This window comes from Moschus berezovskii, chromosome 11, assembly GCF_049115385.1.
Source record: "Moschus berezovskii isolate FMDL1 chromosome 11, NW_MosBer_1.0, whole genome shotgun sequence".
Taxonomy (NCBI): domain Eukaryota; kingdom Metazoa; phylum Chordata; class Mammalia; order Artiodactyla; family Moschidae; genus Moschus; species Moschus berezovskii.
Window position 1 is genome coordinate 79572653 of NC_142470.1, and position 13140 is coordinate 79585792.

Consider the following 13140-nt stretch of genomic DNA (forward strand, 5'->3'; position numbering starts at 1 on the left):
GATATAATTGTGATCAGAGATCTAAATAACTTGAATATATCTTGACTGCCCTATAGCTGAGAACTTAGTAAGGATCAACATCACTCAGCTCCAAACATGACCAGAAACACCTCTCATACAATGTAAGTTTCCTTTTTAATCCTTCCTTCAGATGATGTTCTAATTTCTTCCTTCAAACTGAATTCAAACCAACCAAATAAATGCCCTCTTTCCTGACCCCCAACAGTGTTGACAGTGACTCTGGAAGCCTGTGGGGGGTAAGCAGGAACATGCCCAGAGGATCATTTCCAAGGCAATGATGACTCAGTCTTTAGGAATGCTAAATAGTTATGAACTTGGTGGGAGCTCCTGGATGGCCCCCAGAAGCCTACTTGAGCCCCTCAGCAAAGGAAGCAAGCAGAGTCCTGCTCTCTGGTCCCAGGTTGGGGCTGTCGAGAGGCCCAGGGAAGGAAAGCACCGGGCTCTTGCATTCTATGAGGATAGAAAGAACCCCTGACCCAGGATGGACGTCTACTGATGATTCCTGGGGAGCCATCACTCCCTGTCCACAGGAGCACCCAGCACCCACACCCCTTGCCAGGGCCAGGGCTACAGCTAGCAGAAGGCTACAGCTCAGTCTTCTGGTTCATGCCCACCCTCCCCTCACCCCCCGTCTGTATCCTTGCCCATCCTTAGGGTCATAGAAACTGCACATCTGTCCTTCCTGCCCTCCCCTCTCTCTGGGGAAGCCGGGGACTGCTCCAGGTGTCCCTGCTCTCTGGTGTGCACTTTCATTGCACTCAGAGTTCAGACTGGAGGGTGGAAGCCCCCGGAATTGCTGGGGCTTTGGGAAGAGCTCCTGGGGACCAGCACTTCTCGAGGCTTCTTTGGCCATCTCAGAGCAATTGTCTCCACTGGATCCGAGCAACAATCAGCCACCAGACCACTCTAGAGAAAGATTCTGCTCCATGAATTCATCCTTTAAAGCTTCCTTGAGCCTTTTACCACAAAGAGCTTCCTGAATTCCATGCTTCCCTGTGGGCTCTCTGCAAAGATCCCCTGCCTGCCTTTGCCCTACCCAGACCCCCGTTCCTCTCACACCCCTTGTGGATGATGGTCCCCTGGGGCTTGTCCCCTCCAGCCTGCACCCCCAGGAGGGGCTGCTCCTCCAGCCCTGCCTCTTTGCAAGCCTATCATCAAGTCCTTTTGTTGACCTGGCCTCTAGATTGGAGTTCAAGTCATTCTGCAGACCTGCACTGTTTGACTGGGCCCTGTGCTCATCCTGGGTTCCTCTTTGTTGGGCCTAGATTCCTTACTCAGGTCTATTTCCCAATTTTCTTTGGGTTTGGTCAACTTAGATTAAACCTAAAATAAGTTTCTCCTACTCTGCCTGGCCTCTGGTCTCCTGATCCCCTCATTTTGTCTGGGGAAACTTGTCAGTTCATCTTGTCCTAAAAGACCACCTGCAGAGACTCTAGGGATGGGGTGGGGCAGCCTTTAGGCAGGCTGGCATGTGCCGTAAGCCCTCTTCCGAGCTCATATCACAGGCTTAGAACAGCAGGCCCCAGAGCTGTGGGTCTTCACAGCTGAGTCTTATCCCAAACATGAAATATTTCTAAGATCACCGCACTATCAACCATTGTCCCTCAGAAAACCTCCTGGAATATAGTGGATTTCCTCTCTGATGATTCCCAAGGCACAGGAGGGTCTTTTTTATACTTGGAAGTGATGGAGAAGGAGTCCTCTGACAGAATGAGGGGTGATTGAAGGTTGACTGGATAATCACGTCTTCGCCACCCGAGACCCCAGCCCCACCACTCCGGGGCTCTGCCCTATAACTTCATTACACAGCCTCCCTTCACTCCCAGGACACTAGCCAGCTGGTTACCCAAAGTTTCATCTAAAAGATTGCTTCATCAGGCTAGGATGCAAGAGAACTAAGAGTTTCCCCTCACACACACACACACACACACACACACACAGACACACACGGATATGTGTGCATGCACATGCACCCCATGCTGACACACACCCACTCTCTAACTTTCAGGAAAGCACCTCTGACCCTTTTCCCTTCCAGAGTCAGGTCACTGCCACAACGTGGTCTCTGCTCTCTGAGTCAAGCCTGGACTCGACAGGCCTATTCCTCTTTCTAATCTCTGAGCTTCAAACACAATGATTGCACCTTCCTCTGACTGGCATGGTCGCAACAGGCGAAAGGACCTGGAAGACGTGTGTGCTGAGGCTGGAGAGAAGGCAGAAGGGACAGTGGGTCAAAGAAGGCAGAGACGAGGTCTAAAGAAATGGCATCTCACAGAGCTGGGCTTTGCGGGCCGCTCTGGGGACAGTCCTCTTCAAATGTCCACCTCTGAGTCTCAGCCTCGGGCTCTGTGCTAGCTCCAAACAATGACTGCAACTATCACTGAGTTAATATTTTTCTTTAAACTGGCTCAATTTAAAAAAAGTTTATTTATAAAGAAACTCTGTGTCTCTATCACACATAGAAAACCAGTATCATCTACAATTTTGGTCAAGATAAATAAAATTTGATTAAAGTACAAAAGGTTCCTCTGTGTCCCACGTAAGTCATCATCTTGGTTACAGCTATTGGTTATGTATCTTTGACAGTAAACCCCCAGGGTCCACGAGACTCTTTTAGGGTGTCTCTTGGCAACCTTCTGCCCTTGTCATCTTGGTTGTGAAATGTGCCCAGATCCTCATCTCTGTGCACGGATGCCAGACCCACCCTCGGTGTGTACAAGCTACAGGCCTACTTACAATGCGAGGTTTGAAAGGCGGCTTGATCTTCTTCTGCTCCAGGAGCAGCCAGTCAATCTCCTTGAAGAACGGGTGCTGCTTGATGGCGTCCTCACCGTTCTGCGCCGCTACGCAGCCCAGGCGCTTGTGGGGGTTCTTGGTCATGAACTGGGGGGATGAAGACAGAGAGAGAATCAGGGACAGAGGACCGGCAGGCACAGGCACTGAGGGGAAGGTGGAGCACAGCCAAGGCATCATCTTGGGCATCAGCTCCCAAGCCCACTTTCTGTACTTTCAGGAGCCTCGCCCCTCAGGGTGCCCTTTCATTCTACCTGGGACTTACTATGTGCCGGCCACTGCTCTACATGCATCATACACATGGACTGACTCGTTCCAGGCAATGCAGCCTTCTGGGGACTAACATGATCCCTACTTTATAAGTGAGGTAGTTGAGGCTCAGAGAAGTTAATTAACTTGGCCAAAGTCAAACAGCCAGCGAGGTATCAAGTCAAGATTAGGAACTTAGACTTTTTCTAACCGTCTTTCCCCTCAGATTCTTAACTCTTCTCAACAGGGAGACTGAAGTCTGATAACCTCATACTAAGAGGTCAACAGCCCTTTTGGAGGTAAAGAAAGAAGACCAGATATTCATGTTAAGGTCAATTTTCAAAGGCACCTCCTCCCCTTTCCCTTTCCTGGATGTAGGCCCTCCTACTTAAAAAAAATTTTTTTTTTGAATTTGTAATTGCTAGCACAAAACCCAACATAGATTAACAGATAAAAAATAAGAAAAAGAAAGGCTTATTGCTCCTCAATGTTTGTCTGTAAAAACCACATTGATGTGTTTTGTACTTTTTGGCTGGTGTCTTGTGAACCCACACACTCAAGTGAAATTACTATTCCTACTAAATGAGTCAGTCCTGATGGCAAATGTGAATTTAATTGAGCAGATATATAAAAATATAACCTTGAAAAAAAAAATCAGTGCTGGTAGGTGGAAATATTTCTGACAGCCAACCAAATATAAAGGCAGTGGTGCGTGTCTGCATGTGTGTCAGAGGCTGAGTGTTATATCTCATAGGGTGAAGACTGAGAGTTTAAACAAAGGACCTTCAGAGGACAAAGTATAAATTAAATTCAGAGGGATAAATCTATAATGATGGCATTTCAGGCTTCAGCAAGGGAGGGTTTCCTGGGCAGCAAGAACTTCCTACTGACTCCTGCCTGGCACTGCTGAAACCAAGGAATCTTACCTGGGCAGAGATAAGAGGGTGAAGGGGTGCTGGGTAGATGCTTCTCATTTAAATTATAATTTGTCTAAATTTTTTTCTCCATGGTGAGCTCTATAATATAGGCATCAGTCCTGTCTTCCCAGCATCTGGCTCACTGCCTGGCTCCCAGTGTGCACTCAGTACACTGGGATGAGTGAACAGCAGGTTGAAGGCTGGGCCTCAGGCCACAGGGCTGAGGAAGGGAGGAAGCAGGACCGCTACTCACTGTTGCACAGGTGGTGCACTGCATAACTCGATGGCGCAAAAGGCTTCTGGAGAGTTCTGCACGTAGGCAGCAGCTCTCAAGAGACATGGCTCAGTGGCCAGAGTCATGGAAAACCTGGCCTGGCCCTAGAATCAATGTGAGGAAGTGAAGTGTTCCAAGGCCAAGGGAGTAGAAGACTTCTCCTTGCTTCCTCAGCTCTTCCTGTCCTCCCACTTCTGGGAGGGGAAATATCAGGGCCATGGATAAACACACAGGTTTTAGCGTCTCAGGAAGCTGACCCCGAGCCAGAGTCTTGTCTTTATCCAGACACTTTGCCCTCACCAACCAGCTGACACAGGCACAACCTCCTTCTTCTCAATCTCCGTAGGTTGAAGTTTCCTCTGTGCTGATGACAGTTTGGACTGGATACTTCTTAGCTGTGGGGGCCGTACAGTGCAGGGTGTTTATTTGCATCCCTGGCTTCACCCACTAGATGCCAATAGCATCCCTCCCCCCTCCAAGTTGAGACAACTAAAACATCTCCAGACATTGCCAGATGTCTCTGGGGGATAATGGAAGTGTGGGGGCCGGGGAGGGGAAAGGGAAAAATCATCCCTAGGTGAAGACCACTGCTCTGATCATTCATAATGAAATGGCTCATCTAGGGTCCCGGCAGGGTGCTCACTGGAAGGTGCATCAGGTTGGTGTCTGGGGCCCAGGGTGACTGATCAGCTCTACTGGGGGCATCCTAGCTGCCTCAGGTGCTACAGGATCTTCCTTTGCCAGCACCTGGCATAGTGTCTGGCACATCCAAATGCCCAATAAATAGGTGTTGAATAAACGAGTGAATGAACATATTCTCTTTGCTCCCTTCACTGCTCGTAGCCCAACTGTGACCAGCTATGGATGTGTTTTTTCACTTATTTCCCACCTTCTCCTACTGGATCACAGGCTCCACAAGGCAAGAATGATGGCTGTTACACTCACGCAGCATCTAGCACAATGCTAGAGGAAAACACTCAACAGATAGTTGTTCACTGAATCAAGAAATTAGAGGGAGGGAGAGGAAGAGAAATAGATGTGGAAGGGAGGGAAGGAAGGAAGGTGAGAGAAAGAAGGGAAGAGGAAGGAAAAAATGAACTGCAGAAAGAAGTAACATGGTACGAGTCCCCTCCAGACACCTGTGAAATGATTTTAGGCCTTTTTACTATTTTTATAGGATGATTTATGTTAATCAATTATGGTAAGCGATACTGATTTTCCATTTATGATAGTGATGTAATATTTCTATATATATACAATTAGGTAAATGTTGGGACTTAACTTGGAAAATAAGAAAAATAAACCATGACAGAGCAGGTATTTTGATATGGCAAATTTGGGGACTGTGGCATGCTGACTCTGAACTCTGGGGTGTTCTGATGGGTGAGAGAAGCCAGGAATAGAAGTCAGGGTTCCTGGGCTGTCATGGCCTCAACCCAGTGGGGTGACCCTCCCCAGGTAAACTGGTCTGTTTACATTCCCTGCACCTCACCTCCCTGAGCATTCCCAGGGGGACAGATAACTTCATTTACTCGCCAAAGTACAAGTGTCTCAATGTTGTAGCCATGGTTGTCCTGAGCAAGTACTAAGCATCATCATCTGTACGGGACGATTTTGTGGCATGGGAAAGTCTATTACATCTGAATCCATCGTGGCCACAGGGATCTCGAGAGGACACATCTTTTCTGATCAGTGTCACTGTTGTTGGCACAGGTGTACAGCGTCTCCCCCTTCCCACCTTTCTCTCTTCCCCATCGCAAGCCCCAGAGGTAGATAGGCATGGGTGGCAGATCAGGAAAGCCCCCAGAATGTGAGCAGTAGGGGTGACCCCAGCACCACCGGGGTTGGTTCTCCCCCTCTGCAGCTCTGGAGGACACATAAGTGCACAGAGCTTTCCTCTGGGAATGCAGATGTGGTGTCCCTTGACCACAAGAAGAACAATCTGCCCTGGGCTTAATTTCTCAACAGCAGCCCCTGTAGTGGACTTGAACTCCCAGGGCTGACTGCCCTCCACCCCTTCTGTTGGGCAGTGAGCAGAGGTGGGATGGGGAAAGGGGTGGGGGCGGGGGGAAGGCGGGGGAGCAGAAAGAGGGCAAGGGCCGATGACTCACAGCTTTCAGGATGCTGACCGCCTCCTTGCTGAGCCAGACCGGGTAGAGCACGTCGTCGTGGAGGATGGACTCAAACAAATCGTCCTCGTTGTCAGCCTCGAAGGGGGGCTGCCCAGCCATCATCTCGTACATCAGTACCCCCAGGGCCCACCAGTCCACTGAGGGGCCATACTCCAACTCCTGCAGGATCTGTTTGGGAGATGGGCAACATAAGGGCCCCCCTGAAGGCTGCCCCCACCGAGGCCACGCCTGTGCCACAAGCAGCCTTCTGAAGACCTGGGTTTCTACTTCCAGCTTGTTCTTCCATACAGTAGGGCTGCCTTATAAAATTTGGGTTCTAAATCAGCTAGTTGAGTGAAAATTGAGTTTGGGAGGCACAGTGTAGGGGCCAGCTTTCCAGAGTCAACACCCACAGTCTGCCTTCCAGTGGGAACAAATTACTGCTTCTTTGCTTGAGTACCAGATGCAGTTCCTGACTTGCAAGGAGGACCATGTGAAAAAACTGTGCATATTCTCGACACTAAAATCACAGTGAGTGAGTGCAGTAAATTTAGGTCTCCCCTCTGATGCTAAAGCTGAAACTCCAATACTTTGGCCACCTCATGCGAAGAGCTGACTCACTGGAAAAGACTCTGATGCTAGGAGGGATTGGGGGTGGGAGGAGAAGGGGACGACCGAGAATGAGATGGCTGGATGGCATCACCGACTCAATGGACATGAGTTTGAGTGAACTCCGGGAGTTGGTGATGGACAGGGAGGCCTGGCGTGCTGTGATTCATGGGGTCACAAAGAGTCGGACACGACTGAGCGACTGAACTGAACTCACTAAAAAAGGGTGATCAGAACCTCAGTCCTCTTTAGATAATGACAACGTTTAATTCACGGAGTCCTGGGCTCTTGGAAGAGAAACTACAGTTAATAAATCTCCCCACCCATTTGTGTTCTAATCATAAAGGACCACTATGCTCTTGCATATTCTGAGAAAAGACCCATTTCTATTATTCCTCATGACTTTCCTAAGGCCTGCTGACAAATCATTTTCCTTCCTTTATAAAGCCCCAGAACCCCTTTACAAAATGATTGAGTGCTATTTTACCTTCATAACAGCTTTTACATAGATTATTTTCTTTTTCCTAATTTACTGTTGAAAAAATTAAACATTTAATTAAGTGACTTGCAGGAAAAAAAGCCAGATTTATGCACTCATTCCAATCTTACTTCAGATTTGAATAACTTCAAAGTTTATGTTTCATCCATTACTAAATATTGTTAAACATGACACTAATCTGATTTGTGGTATATTCATTATAATCAGCTCACAATTTTGTGCTCAAACATATAATAAACTCCATCAATTTCTTAGCATATTATTTCACTTATTGCTTGTTAGTTTCACACTGAGAAAACTAAAGAGGTATAGATTTTAATTAGCTTAACATGTGGGTTTGTTTTGTCAGTGATCCTTGCATATTGAGTGAACTCCCTCCTTTTTATTTCAGGCATTCCATAAAATTCTCCCTATTTCAAGAGCCCAAATCGAATCCTGGTTGTCTGCTGCATTTTGTCTTTGCATTTTTCTTTGACAAATCCTCCAAACAAGGATTTGTCACTTCTCTTATCTATGTTCTCTTTGCCTCTTCCTTCAAGTATATGGAGTCAGAGTCACTCAGGTTACATGCACTTAGTACATGATGCTGAAGAATGGTGTATGAGGACTGAAGTTTTACAAATGGAATCAGAATGTCAGTGCAGGAGAGGAACTCTGAGTTGAGAAGCTGCAGAACTTTTGGAAAAGCAAGTAACTTCCCCCTCCTAATTTTTCTGCAGTGCTGGCCAGGTGCTAGAGATAGAAGATCAACCAGGAAGTACCTAATTTCACCCCAAGTTGGGTATTACATTTCTGGGTGATCTCAAGCCAGAGAGTTGACTTCCTCATTTATCATATGAGGCTCAGATCCTCAGCTTAACCTCACAAGATTTATTAAGATGGAAGATTCCGACAGCCTATTGCAAATACAAAGCTCTATATAACTGGAAGGTGGTACTAATCTAATTGTACTTCTACAAAGTTTCATCTCCATGTGTGTACAGTATGTCGCAGGTCAGATCAGATCAGATCAGTCACTCAGTCGTGTCCGACTCTCCGCGACCCCATGAATCACAGCACGCCAGGCCTCCCTATCCATCACCAACTCCCGGAGTACACTCAAACTCATGTCCACAGAGTCGGTGATGCCATCCAGCCATCTCATTCTCTGTCGTCCCCTTCTCCTCCCGCCCCCAACCTTTCCCAGCATCAGAGTCTTTTCCAGGGAGTCAACTCGTCGCATGAGGTGGCCGAAGTATTGCAATTTCAGCTTTAGCATCAGTCCTTCCAATGAACACCCAGGATTGATCTCCTTTAGAATGGACTGGTTGGATCTCCTTGCAGTATAAGGGACTCTCAAAAGTCTTCTCCAACACCACAGTTCAAAAGCATCGATTCTTCGGCAATCAGCTTTCTTCACAGGTCAGTGTTGTGTAATTGGCTCAGAGCAGAAAGAATGTTAGGTTGCCCCCACTGCTAAGGAAGTGATGTTCGCACCCCACAGTGATGTTTTCTTCTTATCAGTCAGCACGACCAGGTGTGGTGCTGCCCAGAGACAGCGGGGCAGGTGAGAGGCCATCTCTGATTGCTCTCAGTGCTATCATCCTATGCTGCTGCTGCTGCTGCTAAGTCACTTCAGTCGTGTCCGACCCTGTGCGACCCCATAGACGGCAGCCCACCAGGCTCCGCCATCCCTGGGATTCTCTAGGTAAGAACACTGGAGAGGGTTGCCATTTCCTTCTCCAATGTGTGAAAGTGAAAAGTGAAAGGGAAGTCGCTCAGTCGTGTCCGACTAGTAGCGACCCCATGGAATGCAGCCCACCAGGCTCCTCCATCCATGTGATTTTCCAGGCAAGAGTACTGGAGTGGTTTGCCATTGCCTTCTCCAACTATTATCCTATAAAGAATTCCAAAAAGGGAAAGGAAGAGAAGCACAACTGGAGTGCACATCCTCAAAGTGGGTATATTCTGAGGACACCTCCCCAAATGGCAATGGTCACTCCAGCCTGCAGGTCACCCCAGGCAAGTAACTTCTCAGGTCACCTATTTCAGAATGAAGCTCCAGCTCAGTTCTCAGATGACCAGACAGAAAACGAGGTTGAACTCAGGTATCTGGACTGTCTGGGGTCTGCTCAAAATGCCCTTCTCAAGGTTGCAGATTGCTTGGGATTAAATCAAAAGGTGGGAGAAGCATTTTTACAATAAAAAAAAATGCACATTTTAGGACTCTTTAGAACTTAGAATGGAAAGGAATGTGAGCAAATGCAGGCAACTTTAAATTATTTGGGGCTGGTAATCTGCTTGTTTTGGACCTTTGGTCTCTTAGTCCAGTGGTCAGTACATAGTATCTGAAAGGTCAAAGCTATAGGCTCCACTGAGAAGCCAGTAAAGCTGCTTGGTGCCCAAGCCAAAGTCTGAGCCTCCCTCAACCTCGAAAGACCCAGAGCTCCAGCCTGGCTCACTGTGGTACCACCTTCAAGGTCATGGTTATCACCAAAAGTTTTCCTCCAAAATGATTTCCTGGATTTCTCCAACCTTTCTCCCAGTCTCTGGCACCCTAAGACCCCTGGCCTTAAGATTTGACAGGCACTTTCCACATACTATCATGATTTTAGCTATTTTTTTCATGGCAACTGTCTCCCCAGGGCATCCATAAGCCACCAGAGGACAGGGGCTTTAGCAGTGTTTCCCACACTCAGGGAGACTGGCTGCCAGGTGTGCCCACTGTGTATCTTCCAGGGCATGCTCCCTTCTCTCCTGGTCTCTGGGGACCCTGGTGCTAAGGGAGCTACATGCTAACCTCAGGGCAGGGCTGGTACAGCTGGGTTCTGTGCCTTCTTGGTGTGGTGGGGAGGTAGCTTACAGGTGACTGACCCCATGTGTGCTCAGACAGGATGGTGCTAGGGAAACCACCAGGGCAGCACTGCCCACATTTCCTCAGGCCCCTCCAGAGGCTTCCTGTTTGGGGTGGCAACTTTAATAAAATCCTCCTTAGGATTGACCCTAATTCAGCTCAGTTCAGTTGCTCAGTCGTGTCTGACTCTTTGCGACCCCATGAATCGCAGCACACCTCCCTGTCCATAACCTCCCTGTCCATCACCAACTCCCGGAGTTCACTCAAACTCATGTCCATTGAGTCGGTGATGCCATCCAGCCATCTCATTCTCTGTCGTCCCCGTCTCCTCCCACCCCCAATCCTTCCTAGCATCAGATTCTTTTCCAGCGAATGACCCTAATTATCTGCTTCCAAATCACCTTGTCATGGATGGAGCTGGTGAGAAGGCAAGTCTTCACATGCCATGGGAGGGTACCTGGCATGGCAGCCAACCCTAGACGGGTCAGAGCTGGGGAAGAAGAGCAGGCACTGGGCCTAATGATACCAGGCACTTCCCAGGACTGGCCACCATTGTCTGGGGAGCGGGTGAGGAGATAGGGGAGGGGTTGCCATGGAGGTCAGCCAAGGGCATGTGGTGGAAAGAGAAGCCTCAGGGTAGAGTCAGTGCCTCAGAAGGTGTCTCTGGTTTCAGGGTTAGCCAGGTACCTAACAACCCCTCCTATTTGGATATAGGCTTATGCTTTCTGAAGCATTTCCATGCTCTAATCGCATTAGATTCTCAAAACGCTTGATGAGGCGGCTAGGGCAGGAATTATCATTCCCATTTGAAAGATGAGGAATCTGAGGGTAAAAAACATTTTGTGACTTGGTCAAGGTCACATGGGGGCTTTAGTGGTTAAGTCCAGCCTGGATTCTCAACTCTTAGGACTGTGCTTTGCCCACCCCACTGCGTGACCCAACAACCATGATGACTGTGATGGAGCCACTGTTGACCCAATACTTACTGTGGTCTGGGCACTGGGCTAAATGCCTTAGTGGCATAATTTCATTTAACCTTCCCAGTGACCCTTTGATAAAGGCAGCCATACTCTTATCGGCTCTAATTTGCCTGCAGTAAGACCAGGAATCATTTGCCATTTCACACAGAGTGGTGATGCTGCATAGCTGACACAGTGTAGAATGAGAAGGAACAGTGTCAGGGTCCCGCTATAGAACAGAAACCAGAGTTATCCACTGTGAGTCTTGCCAATGGATTGCCTTTCATGAAAGTTGTGTGGGTGTTCTGTTCATCATAAAGTGAATGTTTGTCTTGGGCTGGGTCCTTGACTACTACACTAGGCTGTCAACCCTTTGACTGACATCAATTCACAGAGGGCCTAGAACCAACCATTCTGATGATAAAGAGTGAATGAGGAAGGTGGTAGAAAAACAGGTCTCAACTGAGAACCCTTGCTTTTGATTTCTCCTTGAAGGTTAAACTCCTAATGTTTCCACTAAAATAACTTACTAGTAGAGGCAGTCTGAAATTTCTACTCTTCAGATCTTTTAGAAGATAGAGGTTCCAGTGAGACTTTACCTATTATCATCCTCACTCTGTGAACCTCCTCAGGCCTCCCTGTGTCTTATCTGGGCTGTAAAAAACTCTCAACCAATCTTCTCTGGCCCTCTGGCTTCTGATCTACATTCCTGTTGCCTGTCTTCTTTCTGGGACAGGTCTGATGATGACCCTCCCTCCACCGGGAAACCTTCAGTGGATCCACAGATTCTACAGAATAAAGACCACTTTACTTGGTCCTTTTTCTTAATCTTGTTCATTACTAAGAGCACTAAGAAATCCTCTGTTCTGGCCATACTATCTTCCTTTCTAAAAAAGGCCAAGATGTTCTCAACCCCCAGGCTTTGCTCATGTTGGAGTATTACAAGTTCTTATTTATTTATTCATTCAACAAACCATTACTAAGAGACTGATTTGTGTGCCAGAGTCTGGGAGTACCCAGATTAGAAACAAAGCCTCTGCCTTAAAGGAATCAGAGCCCAGGGATACTGAATCTCCTCCCCTGCCCACACCCACCCCAACCCTTCCTGTTGTTTTCAGGAATGCCCCCCCCACCCACTGCATACCACCGAAGGAAATCCTGCCGACTCTCTGCAACTCAATTCATCCGCCAGGCACCCTAAGAAACCTTCCCTGAGTCCTGAGGTTACCATCCTGTGTACCTATTTATTCTGCTTAACTAGCTGTCACTCTCTCTAGACACAAAGGCCTTTTAGGAGAGCCACCAGGGTCCCAGTAATTCTTCATCCTCACATCACTTTGTGTCTATCTGATGCTCAAACAGTGGCCACTGGAAGGAAATGAAATCTGGCTGTGCTAACTCCTACTCACCATGGACAATGCTTAAAGGGGACTAGTACTTCCTTCTTACCTCACATGTTTAAGAACCCTTGAGACCATTTTTATTAAGTATCTGTGACAGACTATGTCTTAAATCTTAATCATTCCACACTAGATATCTCAGTCTGGGCAGACTGACCTGGAGAAAACTCAGAGCAAAGAAAACACATTATGATGAACAAAATATCTAAGCAACTTCCATAAAAGGCAACCCATTGGTGAGGCTCACAGTGAACATCTCTGATCTCCATTAAAACGAGGCTCAGGTGCTCTCCTCTTCCTGCTTAACCTTGTGTGCCTGCTATGGAGAATCCATGATACATTAGAAATAGCAGCTAATTTTTGGGTTTACTGTAGGCAATTAAAGCTGTGTAGCTAAACTCTGCCTTTATCAATGGTGCTCCTTTATTCTGGTTACTAAAAAGTGAAAACAGAGCTTTCCTGGTGGATCAGTGGT

The 13140-nt window shown here is 47.6% G+C and overlaps 1 protein-coding gene across 2 annotated transcripts in view; it reads right to left on the bottom strand.

Moving 5' to 3' along the window:
* Positions 1 to 13140, bottom strand: part of PRKCE (protein kinase C epsilon) — a 568938-nt gene that overhangs the window by 25192 nt on the left and 530606 nt on the right. For both annotated transcript variants that reach the window (XM_088841505.1, XM_088841506.1), the window contains exons 14-15: positions 6366 to 6554; positions 2758 to 2904 (exon numbers count right to left, since the gene is read on the bottom strand). In XM_088841505.1, the coding sequence (XP_088697631.1) occupies positions 2758 to 2904; positions 6366 to 6554 (336 nt within the window). The remainder of the gene's footprint in view (positions 1 to 2757; positions 2905 to 6365; positions 6555 to 13140) is intronic.